Source organism: Grampus griseus (genome assembly GCF_964374135.1).
Source record: "Grampus griseus genome assembly, chromosome: 14".
NCBI classification, from domain to species: Eukaryota; Metazoa; Chordata; class Mammalia; order Artiodactyla; family Delphinidae; genus Grampus; species Grampus griseus.
Genome location: NC_139008.1, coordinates 14,182,653 through 14,208,807, shown reverse-complemented (window position 1 = coordinate 14,208,807; position 26,155 = coordinate 14,182,653). Strand labels below are relative to the sequence as shown.

At 40.3% G+C, this 26,155-nt stretch overlaps 1 protein-coding gene across 2 annotated transcripts in view; it reads left to right on the top strand.

The window, feature by feature from the left end:
* The window catches only part of LOC309833114 (S-adenosyl-L-methionine-dependent tRNA 4-demethylwyosine synthase TYW1), a 158,922-nt gene that overhangs the window by 32,394 nt on the left and 100,373 nt on the right, over positions 1 to 26,155 (top strand). For both annotated transcript variants that reach the window (XM_082671264.1, XM_082671263.1), the window contains exons 8-10: positions 5,843 to 5,960; positions 10,453 to 10,505; positions 25,394 to 25,512. In XM_082671264.1, coding sequence (XP_082527390.1) covers positions 5,843 to 5,960; positions 10,453 to 10,505; positions 25,394 to 25,512 — 290 coding nt within the window. The remainder of the gene's footprint in view (positions 1 to 5,842; positions 5,961 to 10,452; positions 10,506 to 25,393; positions 25,513 to 26,155) is intronic.

Sequence of the window (26,155 nt, the reverse complement as noted above, 5' to 3'; positions counted from 1 at the left end):
AGAGGCCAGACTTCTCTTTGGGCAGGGCCAAATTCTTTACTACACACTGTCCTATGCCCGTTCTTATATTGGGATATTTGGTTCCTTTTGTAGAGATCATAACCCAAAAATACTCTATGAGTGTAAAACTAAACTATAGAATCCAAAATTATTTTCCGAATTTAAAATTATGATTGTTCCTGTTGCAGCATTTTGTTACTTATTTCCTAATACTTTGTCTGTGTGTTAGTGTTGTCGCTGTCACTTTTAGTAGCTTTTGTATTTTAGAAGCCCTGGCAGAGGAGCTGTTAAGAATGACAAGTTTGTGGGATGTAGGTTCAGGGCCTGGGCCAGCCAGTTTGTAACTTGGCACTCTTAGGGCAAAGCTTAATCTTCTCTGGCCTTAATCCCCGTGTCTGAGAAACGTGGACCGTAACCTCTGCCTTCCTCACAGCGTTGTTGAGAGTCAGATAAGAACTGTGCGTGAAAATGCATTACAGTCTCTGAGAGCCTGAGAGATTAAAATGAGAAGTAAATATGCTTAGACATTTTAAATTTGCTTATGCATTCTGCTAGAGTTGGTCGTTTAGTCTGTTTTCAGGTTTTCTGCTGTTGTAATTAGCACTGGTCTGAGACCTTTTTTACTTAAAAGAGAGTGTTGATATTTTCTTGGTTTATATTTTCCCCAAGTTGAGATACTGGGTCAAAGCAAATATATAATTGTATGACTCTTAATAAAAATCTGAGTGATTTTAAAAGGTGAAACTGTCTTGAAATGGGATAGATTTCAGTGCATGAGATGCCTGATTTAGGTAGATTTCTGGATCTTCCAAGTTAAGAGAAGATATTTATAGCTTTATTTGTAGTGGGTGAAGAGTTTGGGACAATTTTTTTTTCCAACTTCATTGAGATATGATTGACAAATAAAATTTTATGTACTTGGGTTGTACAATGTGATTTCTTTTTAGGGTGTATAATGTGACGTTTGATATGTGTGTACAAGGCTTAACCACAGCCCACACATCCCCACTTCATATTGCTAACATTGTGTGTGTGTGTGCGTGTGTGTGTGCGTGTGTGTGTGCGTGCGCGCTGAGAACACACAAGATGTACTTTCAGCAGATTTCACATGTACTGTAAAAGTTTGGAATAGTTTGCGGGTCCATTTTTTTCCTTTGCTTTTTCCTCTTATGTCCATTAGAGGGCACTGGAGAAAAAGCACTAAGGAAAAATTTGGATGTCCATGTAAATTATTTTTTGAAATAAAATGATTTTGGACTTTATGAACTTTAAGCAGCTGGCTTATGATATTTCAGGTTTCTCATAGAAATCACTCATAAAATCATCAGATCTAGGGGAAAAAATATATATATATTTCCAACTTCAGTGCAGCATGAAAATAACGGCCCCGTTTTTTGCTTTTCATTATTTTTAGGTTACAGCAGGGTTTCCAGATGTGTCCTGTGTGTTCATTTGATATTGGAGACAGTATACTAAAATTCAGTGATGGATGTTATTACTGCTTGGCTCTTCTTTTTCGTATCTCCGGGGAGGATTTTCTTTGGGGTCCATCCAGGCAGATTCCTGAGCTGCTTTCTGCCTGTTCATCATTCTACATCACATTAATTGCCTTAGTTGTTACTGCAGAGGAAGCAGTACGCTCTAATACCTAAAAGCATCAGCTGTAGAGTTGGGCCAGAGCACTCCTACTGTAAGACCTCTTTTGAATGATATTCACTAACTTTCATGTGTCACAGTATCTCAGCTTGTGTGTCTGGGCAAGTTATTTCACTCTGTGTGCTAGAGTGGGAGACGATAACAGTAACTGCTTTATAAAGTTGTTTTGAAGATACAATAAGTTAATCCATCTAAAGCCTTTATTTTATTGCCTGCCACATAGTATGTCCTTGATAACTAATAAACGATTATTGTCTAAGGAGATATCTTCAAATGGGATATGTTTGGTCTGACTAGAACACCACCATAGTTTCTACCCCCCTCCCTCTGCAGCAAGGCAGTAATTCTAGGGCCAAAGAGAATTTGAAGGGTGGGAGTGAGAACTGAGAACAAGAGAGCTAGAGTTTGAAACGTTGCACATGCCATGTGCTGAGGGGATGGGGTGTTAGGGGAATATGGCAAGGTTGGGGAACTCTCTAAGCAGTTTAGTATGTTAAGAGTGGAGTGCGGTGGGGATGTGTGGAGAGGTGAAATAGAGAAGGAAGGCAGGGGCAGGATCCTGGAGGCCTTTTCATCCTCTGTCAGGAGAGTGTGAGCTTTGTCCTAAAGGCAGTGGGAAGCAATGTGAATTGATTGAATAGGATGAGTGGGCTGGAGGTGTGGGGAGAGAGAGCTCCAGGGTAGGTTCAGACGATTAGGAGCAGTCAAGTACACTAGATAATCTCATTCAGTCCTCACAAAGACCCTGGTATTGTACTGTCACCTCCACTTTATCATTTTACAGGGCAGGACACAAGCTTAGAGAAGCAAAGCAATTTGTCCAGAGTCGGATGGGGTGGGACCAAGCCCAGGCTCCATCTCTTTGTCTCACTCCCCTTTGCTGCTTCCCCAGAAGGGAAGCTGAGGAGTTTGGTGAGAGAACAAGGAGTCAGGAAGAGCCTGCCAAGGCTTAGGTTGTTTATTTTCTGTTTCTCTCGTGTTGTGCTTCTAAATGTAAAGCAGATTGCTACTTGTTTTCTTCCTGCAGTAAATAAATGTTGCTAAAATACTCCCCACAGCATGTTCTGGTTAAGCAGACGAACAGTGGTATCAGTATCATTAGTTTTGGAAATAAAGGCGGATGCTTGGTAATTACTCACCAGAGAAACATTTCAGTCTACAAAAGGAGCTTGGTGTGTCCAGTTCTGATTATAAGGCTGCATAGTACTGCAGTGTAACAGCATGAAGCTGGTTCTCCTTTCATAATTATTTTTAAGGCTTTAAGTGTTAAATTCACCCTCAAATGTAAGGTGACGTCTCTTCAACCCCAAGGTTGGCACTTAACCAACTAGGTGGAAGTTTTACCTTAAAGTCTTTAACAAATCCCCTCTTGTCTTGTTTTTATCCTAGGCAATATTGGGGTGGTACTGTGGTTTCTGGGATGAAGGTGTGAGAATGAATTCGGTGATATTGTATAATATCTTTTTCTTTTTTTTTTTTTAAGAGAATTGGTACCACTTTTTGGCTCCCATTATTACAGCAGATTCATATATTTCCGTCTATTTATAAAGAACTTCTCACTTATTTATAGTCATTTTCCTAAGTGCCTAGGAAGTGAGCTTATAATCAGTTTTCCGTTTTGCGTATCAGAAAATAGCAGCTTGGAGAGGGCATGCGTTTTCTTTCAAGACAAGTGTGATGGGTTTGGGTGTTGGGGAGGGGTGGAAGGTTGGAGACAGGGCTATTGCAGTTGTCCCTTAGGTGAAACCAAGGCTGGGGGCAAAAGCAGTGGCATTGTGGTTGGAGAGAACCCATACGTTGAGAATTAAAAGTTTAGAAATTGGTCACGCGTTGCCCAATGGGTGTGCAGGAGAGGAAGGAATCCAGATTGACCAGTTCTGGGATCTTCATTTATTTCTGCTTAGACTATGTAACGGCTATAAAAAAATAAATAAAAATATACGGGTCCTATGTCAGTTGTTATGTTGTTATATTCTGGGCAAACGGGAAAATGTCTGCAGATAGGAGATTAGAATTAGAATTTGAATGGGGCTTTGCACTTCCTTGGAGAGTGCTGTGAACCATTGTATTTCTTTTCAGAAATGGAGTTACTGCTGCATATGCAAGATAGGACTAAACTGTCATAGAGGGAAAGAATGATAAAATTTTGCCCTGAATACCCAAGACCTTTAATCATAGCCGCTGCTCTCTTTCCATGTGAATTATGTGTCCAGATGATTGAATCTGGAGTAGCTGCACTCACATTTTATAATAGATAATTTCTCTAGTGTTGGGACATTGACAGTGTTCCATGGCCATTCTTTTTTTTAAAAAATAAATTTATTTATTTATTTTTGGCTGTGTTGGGTCTTTGTTGTGGTGCGTGGGCTTCTTATTGCGGTACGCGGGCCTCTCACTGTTGTGGCCTCTCCCGTTGCGGAGCACAGGCTCTGGACGCGCAGGCTCAGCAGCCATGGCTCACGGGCCCAGCCGCTCCGCCGGCGTGTGGGATCTTCCCGAACCTGGGCACGAACCCGTGTCCCCTGTATCGGCAGGCGGACTCTCAACCACTGCGCCACCAGGAAACCCCTTGAGGGCAGATGTTGCCACCTACTATCAATTCTTGCATGATTAGTAGGGAATTACAGTAACTTGCTTCGGAATTACTTCAGACATTTAAATGCTCTCAAGGTCAAGGTTAGTTCACTTTGCTCCACCACAAGACTTCCTTGGAACTCAAGCTCACATCTTTGCTTTTAGGTCTGAAATAGACTTAAAAAAAAAAAAAAAAAAGAACAAGCCATAGGATTCTTTTTTTTTTTTCTTTCTTTTAAAAAAATATTTGGTTGCACTGGGTCTTAGTTGCGGCAGGTGGGCTCCTTAGTTGCAGCATGCGAACTCTTAGTTGCGGCATGCATGTGGGATATAGTTCCCTGACCAGGGATTGAACCCAGTTCCCCTGCATTGGGAGCATGGAGTCTAATCCACTGTGCCACCAGGGAAGTCCCTGGTGGGACAGCAAATCCCTATTCACCTCCTGCCCAGGTTCAAACATGGATCATCCTCCTTTTTCTGTTTTAGTTTGACACAGACCCAACACATCATGTCATCTGTGAGGTGTTGTCATTTTTAGGTAGAAAGGGCGTTGTTTTGAGTCTGCTCATTGATTCACTGGGGTCTAGACACTGAAAATGGACAGGCACTGAGGGTAGTTTAGGGCTCGGTGGTAGGGCTCCTGCTCAGGTGACTTATTTTGGTTCTGCAGCTCTTAGTAAGATCTGATGAATGTCTCTTCTGAAGTGTAACACAGACTTTGTGGGTTGTCTCAAAATGATTAATTAGCACTTTAACCGTCTTCCAAAAAGGTATTGAGGTAACTTTAAAATATATATACATGCAATGAGATTTAAAAAGAGAGGAAGAAATCAATGTAAATGGTGAATGGGGGTCATCTTGTAATATGACGTCACTGACAGAATATAAGACAAGGATGATGCAAGGCCTGATACAGTGATCAGAGTTGTGCTGTGAATTTTCTAGTGGCCAAAGTCAAAAGGAAACACAGTTTTATATTATCCTTCAGATTTATTTCTATCACTGAAGACAGATTTTCACCATGGGATCTTCTGTAAGAAGCCTTTGGGGCTACAGGTGGAGGTGGTGGAGTGACTTGGGTTCTGAGCAGGTGGCTGGGCAGCTCAGAGCAATTTTTTGACTTGTTTTTGGGGTTTGCAGATGTTATAACCAGCACTACTATAATTTAGTGAAGTCCTATTATGTATCAGGCATTGTGCCAGGTAATTTTGTTTCATTTAATCTTCAACACAGTTCTGCTCCATAGATATTCCTTTTCTCTCTTTTCAGGTGAGGAAATTGAAATTTAGAGAAATAACTTGCTGAAGTTGGGCAGCTGTCTGTGCTCAGATTGTGAAAACTATTTGACATCTAGATAAGTGGATTATTGATTTATGTTTTGTGGATGTATGTGTTTGAATATGTAGTTACTTTTTTTGGGGGAAAAAAAGCCCCTTGTGTGTCTTTAGCGCAGTGTGTGACTGGAAATGTGATCACTTGGAAGAGAACAGGTTTATGGGCTGTGTGGTTCGTGATGAACCCTTTTATCCATGCTACGTGTGTATGATTGTCGTGCTGTTATTTCACTTGCCCATTACCAATTCTGGGTTTCATTCTTTTCATTTTAATACAGAGAGAAAAGGAGCGGCAGGAAGGGGAAACTAGTTTGATCAGGAGCACAGTGAAGAATGAAGCCAGTGAAAGAAGAGCTATGATAACTCCTGCTCTCCGAGAAGCCCTTACTAAACAAGGTGAAAGTCCTCAAGAACTGTTATAATTCTACACTCTTAAGCATTCTAAAAGAGGGAACATAAAATAGGGATTGCCAGGAGGAACAAAGATAAGGAAGTCCCGCTATAGTTGGCTCAGCTGCTGTGTGGTCGTGGCAGCTGTAGCTGTTTAAGGAGTCACGGTCTTGTTTCTGTGGATCACTTGTGTGTTGGCTGCCTGGACCAGCAAGGGTTCTTCTTTGCTTGGTTTATTGGGGTGGTACTTTACCATCATTGAGGCTCAGGTATGCAGATGGAAGGTGCAATCATTGGCTTCTTTACACGTCACTGTTTATTAAGGGGAAATTATTAAACCTCATATGATATTAGGCTGGGTTAATTAGAAGTGTTTTATGTAGAAGTATATCTGGATTTCTGTGGTCCTACCTTATGAAGAAGGCTGCAGTTGAATGAACGAATGATATTGGTTTCCTGTAGAAGAAAGAGTAATAAACTGGGGGTGAGTAGACTGACTTCCTTCCCTCCCTCCCTCTTTCTATAATTATTGAGATCCTTTTATGTGACAGTTCCGGCAATGCAGAGGAACTTAAGATACTTGACGTATCTCCTTCAAGGAGCTCTCAGCTTATTAGAGGAGACAGACAAAAATATACAGATTTTTTTACATAGAAATATATATGCCTTTTTTTTTTTTTTTTTTTTTTTTTTTTTTTTTGCGGTACGCGGGCCTCTCACTATTGTGGCCTCTCCCGTTGTGGAGCACAGGCTCCGGACGCACAGGCTCAGTGGCCATGGCTCACGGGCCCAGCCACTCCACAGCATGTGGGATCTTCCCGGACCGGGGCACGAACCTGTGTCCCCTGCATCGGCAGGAGGGCCCTCAACCACTGCGCCACCAGGGAAGCCCTATATCCCTTTTCATTAGAGTAGAATAAAGTGATTTTTTTTTTACATCAAATCATATTTAATACTTCTGATTACTGTTCAGTTTGTCAGTATTGATGCAAAATTAAGTCTCATTCATATAGGAATAAAGTGATTTTTATAATAGGTTTAAATCTGTCATCTTGCTGTTTGTTTTCTACTTGTCTCATGTGTTCTTGGATTTCCTTTCTCTTGTTTTACTGCCTTCTTTTAGATAGTTTTTTAAATTATATGATTCTGTTTTACATCCTTTGTTAGCTTATTAGCTATAGCACTGTGGTTGCTTAGTGGTTAGTGGTTGCTTGAGGTTTTATACTATCCTGTATCACAGTATATCCTCACTTGGTGTTACACCACTTCACGTAAAGTGGAAGAACCTTCAGTACTTCTGTTTTTGCCCTCCTCAACCTCTGTGCAATTGTTTTCATACCTTTTGCTTCTACACATGTTTTAAGCCCTGTACTAAATTGCTGTTCTTTTGGTTTAAACAATTATCTATTACAGATTTAAATAATTAGGAAAAAATTTTATATATTGACTCATGTAGTTACTACTTTTGGTACTTTTCATTCCTCTGTATAAGTCCGTGTTGTCTGATGGCCTTTTCCTTCTGCCTGAAGGACTCCTTTTTGCATTTCTTGTAGTGTGGGTTTGTTGATGATGAATTTTTTCAGCTTTTGTATATCTGAAAAAGGCTTTCTTTTGCCTTCATTTTTGAAGGATTTTTTTGTTATTTAATTTTATTTTATTTTTGAAGGATTTTTAGTTTTTTGATGTGTCTAGAATTGGCAGTTTTTTTCTTTTTTGCACTTTAAGGGTGTTCTTCCACTGTCTGCTGGATCACGGTGCTTCTCATGAGGGCTCTGCAGTCGTCTTTTGTTCGTTCCTTTCAAATGTAATGTTTTTTACCCCCTGATTTTCTTCTAACAACTGATTTTGAATGATTTTAATTATAATATGTCTCAGTGTAGTTTTCTTCATGCTTCTTGGGATTTGTTGAGCTTCTTGGTTCTGTGGATGTATAGTTTTAATCAAATTTGGACAAATTTTGGACATTATTTCTTCAAATATTTTTCTGCCACCCCCTCTCTTTCTTCTTTTTGGGGACTCCAATTACGTGTATAATAGGTCACTTGAATTTGACCCATAGCTCACAGATGTGCTTTTCATATTTTAAAATTATTTTTTCTGTCCTGCTTTACCGACTGGATAGTTTCTATTGCTGTCTTCAAGTTTAACTCAGTAATCTTTTCGTCTCTAAGTTGAATCTTCTAGTAATTCTATCCAGCGTATTTTTCCAGCTTAGATGTAGCTTTCATCTCTAGAAGTTCAGTTTAGGTCTTTTTCTATCTTCCATGTCTCTACTTAACTTTCAGAGCTTATGGAATACAACTATAACTTTTAATGTCCTTATCTGCTAACATCTATGTCATTTCTGAGTCAGTTTTGGCTGCTGGTTTATTCTCTCCATTATTGATCATGTTTTCCTATCTTTTTTGCATGCGTGGTAATCTTTGATTGTATGCCAGCTCTAATTTTATGTTTTTGGGTACTGGATATTTTTGAATTCCTATAAACATTCTTGAACTTTGTTCTGGGATGAAGATAAATTACTTGGAAACAGCTTGAGCCTTTTCATCTTGCTTTTATGATTTGTTGGGTGAGACCAGAGCTGGCTCACTTTACAGCTAATTTTTTCCCCCACCATTGAGGCAAAACACTTCTGTGTACTCTGCCCGGTGCCTTGGAATCTTGAGGTTTTCTGTCTGACTGGTAGGAACAGGCACAGTTCCCAGCTGGCTGTGAGTACCAGGCATGCCTTTAATCTTTTCAGATGGTTCCTTCCCATTATTGGGTAGTTTTTCTCTCACGTATGCACTAAGCAGTACTCAAGCAAGTACTTACAGGAATCCTCTGCAGACCCTTGAGTTCAATCTCTGTGTAGCTTTTGTCTCTCCAGTACTCAGTCTTGCAAACTTTAGCCACAGGGGCTCCCCTCTCTACTTCCGTGTCCTCAACTTGGGGAGAATACTGAGCTCTGCTTGTGTCATCTCTCCCTGCTGCACAGCCTGGCAACTTTCAAGGCAGTAAGCTTGGGTAATGGTAGGACTCAGACTTGTTTGTTTCCCATCTCTCTTGGATCATCTTCCTTTGTTGCCTGATGTTTTGTATTCTGAAAACTGTGGTTTCATGTATTTTGTTCAGCTTTTGGTATTTCAGGTGGGAGAGTAAATCTTTACTCTGTTACTCCATCTTGGTTACAAGCAGAATCCTACCCTGCAATTTTAGTAACTGCGTGTGTGTACTGTGGTCAGCTACAGGGCTCTCCATCCTATACTGTGCAGTCTTTTCATACCTACCTAAATGCAGAATTTTGTAGAATCCTATGTATCTTGGGAGAGAAAGATATAAAGAACTAATATAATACAGTGTGATTTCTATGATAGTGGTATGAGCAACATATAATGTAGGAGTCCAAAAGAACTAGAATTTTCTCTGGGGATCTTTTAAATGCTTATTCTGTATCTGAGATTAGCTGATCAGTTGGACTCGGTTCCATCTTCAAGTAGATAAGCAGTGCTTTATTTATATGTGAGATGTTTACATAAATGTGGAAGAGGATAGAAGACAAAGCCCTGTAATGTTGCCACTAGAGACTTGTAATCCAAATTGACTTTGTTCCATTAATCATCACCCTATGAATATGGATGTTTAACCAGCCACTTATCCATTTATGCCATCATCCAGACTGTATTTCTCCATTTACCTCGTTTATCTGCAAGTCAAGAGTCTTTTTGCGCAAGAGACTCATGATAATTGTGGCTTATTACTTGAAGCCTCATGAGAAACTTTATTAAATGTCTTCTGAAATCAGAATTTTCTACTTGTTTGCTCTACTAGTTTGTTAAAATAAGGAAATGTGATTGCTTTGGCGTGGCTTTTCCATGCTTTTCGTGTCTTACGTGGGTCAAAATATTTAAATAGGTTGTGGAGCGGTGCTGAGAATTTATGTCAGGTTCCTAGAATTTGATTTTTCCCACTTTTGGGGGCAATATTTATTTTAATCTCCTGTTGCCCATCTGATTCTTTATTTATTTTTGAAGATTATTGATGACAGTTCCCCAGTCGTTCCTTGTATTGAAATATACTGTTAGTTGTTTTTGCTGTATGGTCCAGTGCATGGTTCATTTTCATAAGTGTTTCTTGGGTCTTTGAAAAACATGTGCATCCTGTAGTTGTTGAGTGCAGTGCTCTCTATGTCCTTGATTGAGTTTACTGTGTTGCTTCAGATCTTAGAGCTCTATTGAGTTTTGATCTGTGAGATCTGTTATATACTGAGAGATCTTAAAATATCTCCCTGTGATTTTGGATTAGCTTATTGTTTCTTTATGTATTTTGAGTCCATGTTATTAGATGCATACATCTTTTAAATTGTATTATCATCCTGGTGAGTTAAACCTTAGTGGCATTGGATTGTTGTCTATCATTATTTAAACAAAGAAAAATGACTTTGCTACAGTTTTATAATCACTTTTTGATATGAGGTTTTGAATCAGTCCAACTTTGTGTTCCCTGTTTTTTCATTCAGGTTATCAGTTGATTGGGAGCCACTCTGGGGTGAAGCTTTGCAGGTGGACAAAGGTATTTGTTTTTATTCAAATATTATTTCTGTGTTATGCAACTTTTATATGGCTACTATATGCAACAAATTTACCATTTTAAAGGTATAATTTACATTTAATAAAATGTAATGATTTTGAATGAATTAGTTAAGAGTTTAGCTTTTTCTTAACCTTTTGGTCACGACGCATGGCATGTGGGATCTTAGTTCCCCGACCAGGGATCAAACCCGTGGCCCTTGCATTGGAAGCGTGGAGTCTTAACCACTGGACCGCCAGGGAAGTCCAAGTTCAGCATATTTTGATGGATGTAAAAACCCTTATCCACCACCTGAATTAAGCTATAGACTACTTTCCTCACGCCGATAAATTCACTTATGCCCATTTCTGGTCAATACCCCCTCCTCCACAGCCAGGCAACAGTTGTTCTCGTTGCTATCACTGTAGTTTAGTTTTGCCTGTTGTAGAATTTCACATGAATAGGATCATATAATGTGTAGCTTTTTGCAAGTCGCTTCTTAAACTCAACATAAGGTTTCAGAGATTTATCCATATGTAATGTGTATCAGTAGTTCATTCCTTTTTATTGGTGAGTACTATTCAGTAGTATGAGCATACCATAGTTTTCAGTCTGTTGATAGTTATTTGAGTTGTTCTCAGTTTTTGGCTCTTATGAATAAAACGGCTATGAATGTGTTTGTACAGAGGTTTTTTTGGTGAACGTATGTTTCGATTTCATTTGGGTACATACCTAGGAGTGGAATTGTTAAGTCGTAGGGCAGGTATACATTTAACTTTATAAGAAACTCCCCGTCTGTTTTCAGTGTGGTTGTACTATTTTATACTTGCATCAGCAATTTATGAAAGTTGCTACATATTCTCATCATCATGTGGGATTACACATCTTTTTCCTGATGAGTGTGAAGTGGTACCATTTTGGTTTTAATTTACATTTTGCTGATGACTATCGACGATGAGGAGCACCTTTTCATGTGCATATTGGCCTTTCATAGTTGTGAAGTGTCTGTTCAGATATTTTACCCAAGTTGAGTTGTCTGACTTTATATTATTGACTCGTAGGAGTTCTCTATATATTGTGGATATGAGTGTTTTGCCTGATGTTCAGTATGATTATTTTCTCCTAGTCTGTGGCTTCCTTTTTCATTTTCCTAGTGGTATCTTTTAAATTTTTTTTTTTAATTAATTAACTAACTTATTTATTTTTGGCTGTGTTGGGTCTTCATTGCTGCGTGCGGGCTTTCTCTAGTGGCAGCAAGCAGGGGCTACTCTTCATTGCGGTGCACAGGCTTCTCATTGCGGTGGTCTCTCTTGTTGCGGAGCATGGGCTCTAGGCACGTGGGCTTTAGTAGTTGTGGCACGTGGGCTCATTAGTTGTGGCTCATAGGCTCTGGAGTGCAGGCTCAGTAGTTGTGGCACATGGGCCTAGTTGCTCCGCGGCATGTGGGATCTTCCTGGACCAGGACTTAAACCCATGTCCCCTGCATTGGCAGGTGGATTCTTAACCACTGTGCCACTAGGGAAGTCCCTCTTTTGAAGTTTTTAATTTGAATAAAGTCCAATTTATCGTTTTTTTTGTATGGTTAATATTTTTTGTATTTTAAGAAATCTTTGTCAGCTTTAAGGTCACAAGGATAGTCTGTGTTTTCTTTTGGAAGCTTCATATATAGTTTTAACTTTTATGTTTGGGTCTGTGAATTAATTTTTATGAATGGTATAAGGTAAAGGTCAAGATTGTTCCTTCCTACCACCAGCCCCCTATATGGATATTCGGGTGTTTTAGTATCATTTGTTGAAAAAGATTTTCCTTCCACCATTGAATTACTTTTAGGACTTTGTAGAAAATTCAGTCAACTATATGGGTAGGCCTGTGTCTGGACTGCTCTTATGCTGTTGCATTGATGTGTTTGTCTATCCTGAAGCCAGTACCACATTGTCTTGATTACTCTGGCTTTGTAATAAGTCTGAAATCATGCAGTGTAAGTTCTCTGTGTTGTTTTTTAATTTTCAAGATTGTTTCCCCTCTTCTGGGCCTTTTGCATTTCCATATACATTTTAGGATCAGCCTGTGAATTTCTGTTGTTTGTATTTGTTCTGTTTTCTTAGATTCTATATTTGTCTGTTTGTCATCTCTTCACCACAGGGTCAATTACATGAACTGTAATTTCTTATTTTCTGCATTCTTGATGCTCTGCAGTATAGAGACTGCCCCTCCCCGGGGCCAATTCCTAAAGATTAACAGCAGCTTGCCTCGAGCATGCCTTTCATATGTAATTCTGAATCTGTAGCTTTCAGCTACCTCCTTATCTAACTCTCTCACATACCAAGCCAATATTTTCCCTGTCCTAAATCATCCCAGGCCCAGCTACCAGAAAACTGGAGATAGCCTTGTAGCTCAAAGCCCACTGGAATAATTCATACTAGCCAGTCCTGCACTGTTTACTTTGCTCTGCCTTTCCTTTCCTGAGGAAACCCCAGTAAAAGCTCTGGCCCAGGCTTCCCCCTCGCTCCTCTGTCTCCTGAACAAACCCTGTGTGGTGTGGTGTGCACCCTTCTCTTGGGATATGTAAGTAATATATTCCTTCAATAGCATTGGCCTATGTTGGCACTCAGTCACCTCCATAAATTAAAATCCTATGGGCACAAATAAGATAGCATTAAAAATTATTTTATTTTTAAATGAAAATACAGTGACAGTATTGTTAGTTTCAGATATATGACATAAGTTGACATTTGCATACGTTATGAAAGGATCACCACGATAAGTCTAGTAACCATCTGTCCCCCTACAAAGTTATTACAATATTGTTGACCATATTCCTTCTGTTGTATATTATATTCCTGTGATGTATTTATTATGTAGCTGGCGGTTTGAACTTCTTAATTCCCTTCACCTGGTTTGTCCATCCTCTCTCCTCTCCCTTCTGGCAATGACCCATTCTCTGTATGTGAGTCTGTTTTCATTTTGTTTTGTTTGTTTGTTTTGTTTTATAGATTCCACATATGAGTGAGATCATGTGGTATTTGTCTTTCTCTCTCTGACTTATTTTACTTACCATAGTACCCTCAAGGTCCATCCATGTTGTTGCAAATGTCAAGATTTCATTCTTTTTTATGATTGAGTAATATTCCATTGTGCGTGCGCGCGCACCCCCCCCCCCCCCACAGTTTCTTTATCCATTCCTCTATCAATGGACACTAAGGTTGCTTCCATATCTTGGCTTTGTAAATAATGCTCCATTGAACATCAGAGTGCATATATCTTTTCCAACTACTGTTTTTGTTTTCTTTGGGTAAATATCCAGCAGTGAAATTGCTGTATCATATAGCAGTTCTATTTTTATTTTTTTGAGGAACTTCCATACTGTTCTCCATAGTGACTGCACCAGTTTACAGTCACACCAGCAGTGCATGAGGGTTCCTTTTTCTCTGCATCCTCTCCATCACTTATTATTTGTTGTCTTTTTGATGATAGTGATTCTGAAAGATGTGAGGTAGTATCTCATTGTGGTTTTGATTTGCATGTCCCTGATGATTAGTGTTGTTAATCATCTTTTCATGTGTCTGATGGCCATCTGCACTTCCTCTTTGGAAAAATGTCTACTCAGGTCCCCTGCCCATTCTTTATTTTTTAATTTTTATTATTTTTTTTTGGCTGCGTTGGATCTTCGTTGCTGCTTGCAGGCTTTCTCTAGATGTGGCAAGCGGGGGCTACTCTCCATTGTGGTGCGCAGGCTTCTCCTTGCGGTGGCTTCTCTTGTTGCAGAGCCCAGGCTCTAGGCACAAAGGCTTCAGTAGTGTGGTTTGCGGGCTCTGGGGTGCAGGCTCAGTAGTTGTGGTGCATGGGCTCAGTTGCTCCGTGGCATGTGGGATCTTCCCAATCCAGGGATCAAACCCATGTCCCCTGCATTGGCAGGCGGGCTCTTAACCACTGCTCCACCAGGGAAGCCCCCCTGCCCATTCTTTAATCAGGTTGGTTGGTTGGTGGTGGTTGTTATTAAGTTGTATGTGTTTTTATGTATTTTGGATATTAACCCCTTATTGGATATATTGTTTGCAAATATCTTCTCCCATTTAGTAGGCTGCTTTTTTTGTTGTTGATAGCTTCCTTCACTGTGCAAAAGATTTTTAGTTTGATACAGTCCCATTTGTTTATTTTTGCTTTTGTTTCCCTTGCCTTAGGAGACAGATCCAAAAAATATTGCTAAGATTGATGTTAAAGGGCATGCCACCTATGTTTTTCTTCTAGGAGTTTTATGGTTTCAGACCTTACATTTAAGTCTTTGATCCATTTTGAGTTTATTTTTGTATATGGTGAGAGAAAATAGTTGATTTTGATTCTTTTGCATGTAGCTGTCCAGTAATCCCAACATCATTTACTGAAGAGGTCGTCTTTTTCCCATTGTGTATTCTTGCCTCCTTAGTAGATTAGTTGACCGTGTAAGTGTACGTTTATTTCTGGGTTCTCTATTCTGTTCCTTTGATCTGTGTGGGTAGATTGGAAACAGAACTGGTAGTAAGAGTGGTTGAGGGAAGTGAGGTGGACCTCTGGTGACACTTTCAGAGTAAGATTTAAAGATGACAGGCTCCCCCAAAATAAACAAGTTCAATTTCAAATAATTATTGCAAGATAGATTTCTCATCATTGTGCTATAAAAATTAATACATAAAATGACCACACTAACTTTTTAAACAACTTTGATTAGTGAGAATCCTGCATTTCATATGTCTGTTAACTTAATATTTGGTTCCAAGTCTACCAAAAGCATCTCAAATCTCTTCTGTAATGTATTTATAGGTGACACCTACAAATGTAACATGGGATACAGGTATTGTGTTGGTGACTTAAATACTAGAAACAGCATTGTTCTCTGTGACATGGTTTTTCAAAATGCTGAAATTTCTTATAAAAGCTTTGCATCAGAGAAAGTGTTTTCTTTCCTCATTTTACATAATAGCTGCATTCCTGGAAAATTCAGTGTATGGTAACATGTGCAGAAGATACTTCATTGGTAAAATGAAGTTGGAATCTAAGCTTGGATGATTATAATAGGTTTTTCACAAGTATGGAGGTCTGGTGAGTCATTTGAAAGGAAGTGGATTAAAGGACACTTTTTGTGTGTGTGTTTGTGTGTGTGTGTGACTATCTTAAGCATTGCAGGAGATGTGAAACACTTGACCCCTCCCTTACTTTTTGCCAGTAGGGCCTCCCAACCATTTTGATAACAAAAGTATTTCCACAAATTTCCAAAATACCCCCCGGGGTAGTGTTGGCCCCATTGAGAACCTCTGCCCCAATCCATTTTCATTGCCAGCCTCGAAGTTCAGGTTGTCCTCTTGAACGTTGCAGGTAGCTTTTTTCCCTCTACTTCTGGCTTCCAGTGAATGCCCTCCCCCTCCCCCGCTCAATTTATCTGACGTTAACCAGGTTAATCTCAAGTTCAGTTCTCATTTAGCCATTCCGTTTTCAGAGCCTATGATGGCTCTTCATTACTTCTTACTCAGTATTCAGTTCGGATGTGTAATAGGCATCTTGAACTTAATGTGTCAGAAACGGAATTCCTGAATCCTCTCCTAAATCTGTTCCCCTCAGTCTTCACTCCAGCAGTTTATGGCAGTGCTATCCTTTCAGTTGCTCAGGCCAAAAACCTGGGAGTCATTTATACTCTTCTGTTGTTTTTTTTTTTGTTTGTTTTTTTACCCTCCCACATCTATTCTGTGAGCAAATCTTTCAAAATATATCCAGAATGCAACTACTTACTTTTCACCTCTTGTACTCTTATACCTTGGTCCAAGTCACTGTCATGTATCCCTTTTATTATTTAAGTCATCTCCTGCCTGCTTTTCCTGGTTCCATTCTTGTCATCTCCACTGTCTGTTCCCTACACAGCAGCCAGATGTCTCACTCTTTCTCTCAGAACCTCCAGGGGTTCCCATCTCACTCAGTCTGGTCTGCCATGCTCTGGTCCAGCCTTACTAGCCTTCGTGCTGTTCCCTGAATACACTGAACTCAGACTCCTCTGTGGCTTTTTGGTCTCTGTCTGCTCACTTAGATCTCTGCTCAGTGAGCCTCTATCAGAGAGGCTCTCCCTTGACCGCCTGATATAAAATAACAACCTTCCCCTCCTATCCCCTTACACTGCTTGGAATTTCTCCATAGCAATTATTACCACTTAATAGATTATATCTTGTTTATTGTCTGTCTCCTCCCTTCCCTTTTCAGGTCCTCCCCAACCTAAGAGTCTTTGTTTTTCTTTCCAATACCAAAAACAGAGCCTGGCATGTAGTAAACATTTGTCAGATGAATTATATAAAGCCCTGAACCCGAGGAAGACCCTACTTAGTGTAGTTCTGATCTACTTGTTCAGTTTTATTTTGTGTTTTAACCTTCATACATCATGTGCTGCTTCTCTTCCCTGCTCTGATCTCCACCTGACTGAATCCTACCCATGTGTACCAGTCAGGAAAACAGAAACCATCCTGGGTATTTTAGCAAGAACAGATTTAATAAAGTAAATTAACTGACTGCTTACAAAGCCACTGAAAGGCTTGGGGTAGTGAAGGTCAGAGAGAACTGCTTGCTTTGAGAAAGTCGAAAAGTGCTGGACTCACAGGACACTGCTGGAAGTGACCTGAGATGCTGGCAACATTAAAGCAAATGTTTCCCAGGAGCTTGCTTGGAAGCTGCTGCAGACTCAGTGTTTGTTGTATGCCCTTGTGTCTGCCAGCTGCTGCCAGGGAGGAATAATGGTTTCTCCTTTCTTGCCATCTAAATCTTGCATAAATGCCTCTTCTTGGTGGAGTCTAAATCAGAACCCCTTGGGCAAGGGAATCTGAGAAATAGGGTGTTAGGGCTCCTTACCCCCTGCTTAGAAGCGCAGGCACAGGACTCAGGATTAACAGCATGGTCTACCTCTTTGGATACTCAGTATCTGTACACACCCTTCTACCTGTATTTATGTTTTCAATCCATAATATAAATAAAACATTTGTGTGTGCCTAACCTGTTGCAACTGTTATTCATGCAAGGAAGGATGTACTCACCCTCTCCTTTCACTCTCTTTTGAGATCCTCTAACCTAAGGATGACATTATAAGGTTAACCACCACTGACCCATCTTATATAAAACAGTTGGAGGGGAGGAGAAACAATTATATATATCCAAACAAGGAAGATAATGTGTATATTTATAACTCTGCTCATATTCACACTTGGTCAACTGGTCATGGTTGGTATTTATACCTTCCTTCTTCCACGGGGCAGGCCATGTTCCTCTGTGCTCTATCAGTAATGCTTCCTTATCAGGTGTGTGATTCTGTCAATGAAGAGTTTGAGCCGGTACTGGCCCCTTCTGCAAGCTTTTCTGAAGTTCTCCTACTGTAAATGAGAATACTAAAGAGATGTTCCAGAGATCCCCTTGGTTCTTGACAAAATTTGTTTCTGTGGCATGAGATGCTCAAAGGAGCCAGGGGCTAGTGTTAACTGTGGAGAGTCTGCTCTCTCAGGCTACAAGCCAACAAGTCACCTGGCAGAGTTTCATAGATGTTGGTGGAGGACCCAGGACTCCTGGGTCAAAGACAAAGCACAGCAGGCAGATTGAGATTCATGTCCAGTTGCGGAGACAGATTTCTGCTGCTTCCTGCTCCTTTGTCTTTCCTCAATCCTCCTCCTGTTTGTACTTTTTTAACAGTTTGTTTAACCAGTTTAGAATTTATTTTGCTCTGTTGTATGAAATAAATAACTAAATCAAGGGTTAGCAAACCTTTTCTTAAAGGGCCAGATGGTGACTTTATAAGGTTTGTGGGTCATACGATCTCGTTGCAACTTTTCACCTCTGCCATTGTAGCCCCAAAGCAGCTATAGATGTAAGTAAACAGATATGGGTGACAGTATTCCAGCAGAACTTTACTTATAGTAAACAGGCAATAGCCTGGCTTTGGCCCATGGGCTGCAGTTTATTGACCTCTGCATTGAACTCTCCATCCCCTGTCAAAAATGGAAGAGTCTGAAACTTTACCCTACTTGCAGGCTAGCAAGTTAGCCTGCCACAGGTTCATGGATGCTGGCAGAAGGCAAGTACAGTTTATTACTCATAGTAATAGCAGTAGCCAGAATATTATCATTTGCTCTGTTTCCTGAGCCCCGGTTCCCATAAAGCAGCACTAGGAAGGCCAGGTGTAACATCTGCACATACACTGTAGGAGAGGAGCCCCAGGCTTAGGGAACATCAGTCTTTTATAATTGGCAGTAATCCTGCCTGACCTTTGCCCTAGAAGGACACATCTTCATTATACTGAGCAGTAAACATACCCATCATTTGCCCCAGAGGGAGACACTGTATCTTCCAAGGCTATTCACTATGTAAAACTTTTTGAAAAGGTAGTCTAGAAAAAGGGCAGTCAGGGCCTCTGCTTGCAGGACATTCAGAGAAAGACCCATGGAGCATTGCCTCCCAACACCCCACCTCCATCCCCACCAGGTTGATGTACGCAGAGCCTATCTAGCAGTGGTATCTTGCATTCATTCAGTGTGGATCTGCTGGGCTACAGTTGTATTTTCGAGGTTGTATTGCTCTTATTTGCCTCGAGGATAAGAATTCATGAATTAATGAATCTGAGGTTATTTATAATCTTTTTCTCCTAGGTTCATAACATGAAAACTTGGTTCTAAGCATGTATTGCTCTCATGTGTTTTCTTTTTGCACCCAGCTTATCTACTAATTTTTAGATATGGGAGCATTTCCTTTCAAAATATAATGTCTAAAGACTTCCAGTCTGCACAAGATGGCATAAACCTTTTTCTCCTTGCTCCTTCCTGCTATGCACAACTCTAAACCCTGGAAAGCACAAGAGGCAACCAAACAAGAACTCTGGAATGGGGTAAGAGGAAGGCTGACTGGTTTGGGACCCCAGCACTGCAGGAACAACAGAGCAGCAGGATGTCTTACATCCCTCCACCTAAAGAAGAAGGCAGCCCAGACCCTGTGTTTACTGAGCCTTAATCTAGCAATAGAAGGCCACTCAGTTAGGCTTGTTTCTCCCTAGTATGGACTGGGAGTCCCTCTGACATATTCAAGTGAGCCCAGAACCACTGGCAAAGGGGATCAGTTGGGAGCCCCACCAATAAGCAGCTGGGACAAGTGCTTTCCTTCCCTGCTGGACCGTAAATTCCCCTCTCCTGCTAAGAGATACCAGGCGGTCAAGTACAAGTGGAAAGAGAGAGACTCCTCCTTACCACCTTACTCCTGCAACAGTCGACCTGGCCTGTGAAATATTCTCCATGCCTGCTGGGCCCAAGACTCCCTTCCCCCTCTGAGAGATACCATGGTGGCTGCGTGGCACTGGCAAGAGGGACACCACCACAAGAAGTGGCCCATCTGGGGAAGCCAAGCCTCTTTGTTTGTGTGTCCGGAGACCTCCCTCTCCCACTCAGAGTTACTGGGGCTGCCCAGGGCCATTGGCCAGAGGGACTCTGCCACACGAGCAGCCTGCTCTGGGAAGCCTGCTGGCCTGAGACTCGCCTCCTCCATTGAGAGACCTCTAGTGGGTCACCCTGGAGAAACCTCTTTCACCCACTCTGATGCTACCAGCGGAGATCAATGGGAGCCCAAGCAAAATTTCAGTGCAAAGCCTCTGAAAATTAAACTGCCGTTGGAGCCACAGCATACAAAAATAGTCCAGGACCTGCAGGCTCAACCTAAACAAAGTGCCTGGTGCTAAAATGAAAGAATGAAATAGGATCTAGAGCCTCCTAACATAGTAGACAAAATGTCTAGGATGCAGTAAAAAAAAATCGCCTGTCATTCCAAGAACCGTGAAAATCACAACTTGAGCAAAAAAAGATAATGAACTGAAACCAACACCAGATGAATCAGATGGTGGAATCATCTGACAAGGATTTTAAAGCAGCTGTCATAAAAATGCTTCAGCAATCAGTTACAAAGTCTCTTGAAACAAATGAAAGAATAAAAAATCTCAGCAAAGAAATGGAAGTTATAAAAGGAACCAAGAAGGAATTATAAAATTGAAAAAATACAATAACAGAAATAAAAACTCACTGAATGGGCACAGTAATAGAGTGGAGATGACAGAGGATAGAGTCAGGGACCTTACCAAATAACAGAATGATCTGTGACCAGGACAATTCAATAGAATTTAGCCAATCTGAACAGCAGAGAGAGCCAACTCCAAACAGGATAGAACCAAGGACATCCACATGGAGATACCCTAAAATTAATGATCTGAAAACTAAAGAAGAAAAATGTCTTGAAAGATGCTAGAGATAAACAATGAACTAACATCAATTTGATGTCAGATTTCTCATCTGAAATCATGGAGGCCAGAGGGAAGCAGCACATGGTTTTCAAGTGTTGAAAGAAAATAACTGTCAGTCATGATTTCTGTGACTGGCAAAACTATCCTTCAAGAATGAAGATTAAATAAAGACATTATCAGGTGAAAGAAAACTGAAAGAATCTGTTTCTAGCAAATCTTCTCTTAAGGACCAGCTAAAGGAAGCTCTTCAACCTAATGAAGTGATAAAAGATTCTTAGAGCACCAGAAAGGAAGGCAGAATGATGGAAAGAGCAGAAATATGGGTACAAACAGTAAATGATCATTTTCCTTATAACTTTTATAAATCATATTTGATGATTGAAACAAAAATTATAACACCATGTGATACTCAAGACAATAATATTTAATTTAAAAGAGGGAAAATTAAAGAGATCTGAGTGGAAGGGATGTTTCCACGCTTCACTTGAAGGTGGTAAAATGTTTTTACTGGTAGACTGTCATAGGTCTACTAGTATGTATATTTTTATACCCAGAACAACCACTACAAAAACTATACAAAGAGATACACTCAAAAACAAAAAAAAATTAAGATGGAATCCTAAAAATGTTTAAGTAACCTGTAGGAAATCAAGAAAAGACTAATAGGAAGGAGAATCAGAGGGAACAAGAAACAAATAATAAAATAGTAGACTATTTTAGGGCTAATTCATAAATAATTACTTCAGATGTAAATATTCTACATATATCCATCAAATGATACAGGTTGGAAGAGTGGATTTAAAAAATGACCCAAATATAAGTTGTTTACAAGAAACTCACTTCAAATTCAGTGACACAGGTAGGTTGAGTAAAATGATAGAAAAATATATACCATGCCAACAGTAATCCAAAAAGCAGGATTGCCTGTATTAATACCAGATTAAGTAGACTTCAGAGCAAAGAAAATTACTAGAGACAGAGAGTGACATTTTGTAATGATAAGAAGATCAATCTACATTATATGAATATGTACCAAACATCAGAGGCTCAAAATAAATCAAGCAAAAGCTGACATAGTTGAATGGAGAAATTAGAAAAAAAACAAAAGAAACCAAACCCACAGTTATAGTTGGTCACTTTGAAATTGCCTCTCAGCAACTGCTAGAAGTACTAGACTGAAAATCACAAGGCTCTAGAAAATCTCAACAGTAGAGTTAACCAGTAGGATCTAGTTGACATATAGAGAACATACCACCCAGCAACAGGAGGATGTGCCTTTCTTCCAAGTGCCGATGGAACATTCACCAAGATAGACCATGTCTTAGGCCATAGAACAAACCTCAGCAGATTTATAAGTATTAAAATCATACAGAGTGCGTTCTCTGACCATAATGGAATCAAACTAGAAATCAATAATAGAAACAAAAGGGAAATCTCTAAATATGTGGAAATTAAACATACATTTCTGAATAAGCCTTGGGTCAAAGAGGAAGTCTCAAAGGAAATGAAAAAATACATAGAACTGAATGATAGTAAAAGAAAAATAATTATATCGATGTATAGGATGCAGCTCAAGCAGTGCTCAGAGAGAAATTTCCAGCAATGCATACTTATATTAGAAATGAGGAAAGATCTCAAATCAGAAACCAATGAAAATCTAAATAAATGTAAATAAAAATCTAAATGTAAATCGAAATAAATGTTCATGGATTGAAAGACTCAATATTGTAAAACATCAATTTTGCCTGAATTGATCTGTGGGTTTAATGCAATTCCTATTAAAATCCCAGGAAGGTTTTTGTAGAAATAGACAACTTATTATAAAATTTAAAAGTAAAGGCACAGGAATGTAAAATAGCTTAAACAATATTGAGGAAGAATAAAAGGAGAGGAACCATATATCCAGATATTACAGCTTACTGTATTGCTACAGTAATCAGGACGGTATGGTGTTGGTGGAGGGACGGACACATAGATCAATGGGACAGAATGGAGATCTCAGAAACAAACCCACAAATATGCTTAATTGATTTTTTTACAAAGGTTCAAAAGCAATTCCTTGGAGGAAGGATAACCTTTCCAACTAATGGTGCTGGGGAAATTAGACATCCATAGGCAAAAAACCAAAAAAACCCCACTACCACCAAACCACATACACCAAAACTACACACACTGACACATACACACGCACAAACATACATAAAATACATACATCAGAATTAACTCAAAATGGATCAGGACCTTAAATCTAAAGTGTAAAACTTACAGAAAACTTTTTTTTTTTTTTTTTTTTTTTGCGATACGCGGGGCTCTCACCGTTGTGGCCTCTCCTGTTGAGGAGCACAGGCTTTGGACGCGCAGGCTCAGCGGCCGTGGCTCATGGGCCCAGCCGCTCTGCGGCGTGTGGGATCCTCCTGGACCGGGGCACAAACCCATGTCCCCTGCATCGGCAGGCGGACTCTCAACCACTGTGCCACCAGGGAAGCCCAGAAAAGTTTTTAAAAGAAAAACATGCCATGCTTTTCACATGTGTCTGTCCCTTTATCCTTTTAGCCTTTCAGTATTCAGTTTGGGCATCTCACCTCTGAGGAGTTCTCACTGGTCCTGGAAGGCTGAGCCTGGTTGGTCATCTGTCCCATGGGCTCCAGTAATACCATGCTGGACATTTGCCTTTTCTCTGCTTGCCCAGCATCTGAGTGTTTTCATGTTTGGGGAATTTCCCATTAAATGGGCTTTGTTTGATGTGAGGGCCCACTGCCTGCTGCAGAAGCTAAGGAAGACATACTGTTTCCTGGTACCACGTTGTGGCAACTTGGGTATAAAAGTGTCATCTAGGATAGTCATTCTTTTCAGCCGGAGACTTTGAGTGTGGAGTGAGTGATGGAAAGGGACTGGGACATGGAGAACTCATTCTTGTGCTGGTGGCAGCAGCATCTGCCATTCAGGGGTGGTGCTGGTGATGGTATCCAGAGAGGGGTGGTGTCTGTAGTATATGGCTTCTGGGGGATTGAGTGGTGGTCCCGCTGCCAGCCTTCCTTCGTTCTTGCCTTTATAATGGGTCTATGAGCTGTGAAATCCTTTCAATAAATTCTTTTTCTCTTTAGCCAGACTCCGTTTCTGTTGCTTGCAAAAGAATCGTAATTGATTCAATCAGACTGTCATAATAGTATTGCATATTTTTCTTGCTTACTTGCCATTTCCTCCAAACAGATCATGGGTAGGGGCTCTGTCTTATTAGTCATTGTACATTCAGTACACAGCATGCTTGAAGTACATTAACTAATTGCTAAATAATGAGTGAAACATGCAAGTCTTCAACTTGGTTTCTCCATTGGCGTGATGTTGATATTTAGTGGTAATTACTCTGTGACTTTTGCATGTGATGGACTTTGTAGTTTTCAGTGTTACTTGCAAGATATAAATATTTTGTTTGCCTTCTTGAATATTTTATTGGGAACTTGGAAGAGAGTTTGTAGAAACAGTTATCCTGAACAATATTTTTCCTTCACTCTATTTTTCTTAGTGTAAGTACTAAGTGAGATGGACAGGGGAACCCCTTTTATCAGGACCAAAAAATAAGACTTTGTGATCAACTGACACAGTAGCAAGCTGGTAGATTTTATGTGGACAGCATTGTAATATCAGTACACTGATGTATATTATACACTGATATATATGTGTAAAGGCTCTCCACCTATGTCTCCTCGTCTGTTGTTCCCATTGTTAGTTCCATAGTATGTCAGTCACTTAGGCTCAAAACCTCAGTTATCTTGGATGACTTCCTCTGTTTTGCCCCTCTAATTGGGGATGGCACTGATTGTACCTCTGTAGTACCCTTCCTGTTTCCTCCACTAATGTTTTGAGACAAATCACCATGACCTTTCTTGCATAACCTCCTCACAGGTTTCACTTTTACTGAATCAAGCCCATCTTGCACAGAGCTCCTAGACGGATCTTTCTGATGATACCTCAGGAAGCTTGATAGTATCTTGTGATTCCAACCCTGAGTTGATCTGCAGTGTTTCTTCAAATTACCTTTCTTACTGCACTTCCCGTGGTTTTACCAATCACATATTAAATAGTGTTCTTTTCTGGAATAATCTGTTTCTTGTGTACATGCTGTTTGCCCCCTCAACAGTCTCAGTATATTCAAATTCTACCATTTGGTTGACATAGAATATGCTCCAGGTTGCATTCCTTAACCCACCCTCCTTTGTTAAATGCAGAGATACTCTTTCAGATGAGCGCTACACCGCCCCCCCTGTTCTGAGAGCCTGTCTTATCTCTCCTTTGGCATTATATATTATTGTACTAATATTTGAGGCAGTTGGGTGGATTTGAAAATGAAAGCATCCATGGTCCTCCCTATAGAACTTTCAGAGTTAATGAATCATAGATTTATCTCATTAGGTTGTAGAAAACCCAGAGCAGTATCAAAACCCAAACACCATCAAAACACTATAAGGCTTTAATGTTAATTTTCTGCCTCATGCAGCTACCAGTAGGGGTACTTATGCTTACGAAACGCATCGTTTCTTCTTTAAAATGATGCCTTGGTGTTTTGTTTCCTTGCTGTGAGGACTTTATTCAAATTATCGTTTGTTTTGTACTTTCACAGTCCATGCTCCGAGGGAGAGGAGGTTGCTATAAACATACGTTCTATGGCATTGAAAGCCATCGTTGCATGGAAACTACCCCGAGCTTGGCGTGTGCAAATAAATGTGTCTTCTGTTGGCGGTAAGTAAAAATGAATGGCCATGGTGACCAAATATGTGATGATCTGTAATAATCAATTTCTGCCCAACACTGTACTCAGATTTACCTAAAGCTCTGTTGTTTCTGTAATTAATCCCCTTTTTCATTCCTAATATTATATTTATGCATTTGCTGTTTTTTTTCTTGATCAGTTTTATCAGAGGCTTGCCAATTTTTTTTTTTTTTTAAAAGATGCTGCATTAGGTCTTCGTTGCTGCATGCAGGCTTTCTCTAGCTGCAGTGAGTTGGGGCTACGCTTTGTTGCGGTGTGTGGGCTTCTCATTGTGGTGGCTTCTCTTGTTGTGGAGCATGGACTCTAGGTGCGTGGGCTTCAGTAGTTGTGGCACGCGGGCTCAGTAGTTGTGGCTTGCAGGCTCTAGAGCGCTGGTTCAGTAGTTGTGGCGCATGGGCTCTAGAGCGCAGGCTCAGTAGTTGTGGTACGTGGGCTTAGTTGCTCCACGGCATGTGGGATCTTCCCGGACCAGGGCTTGACCTGTGTCCCCTGCATTGGCAGGCGGCTTCTTAACCACTGAGCCACCAGGGAAGTCCTGCAAAAGTCTTTATTACTCCATTTTTGGAAAGATATTTGCACTGGGTATAGAATTCTGAGTTGACAAGTTTGTTT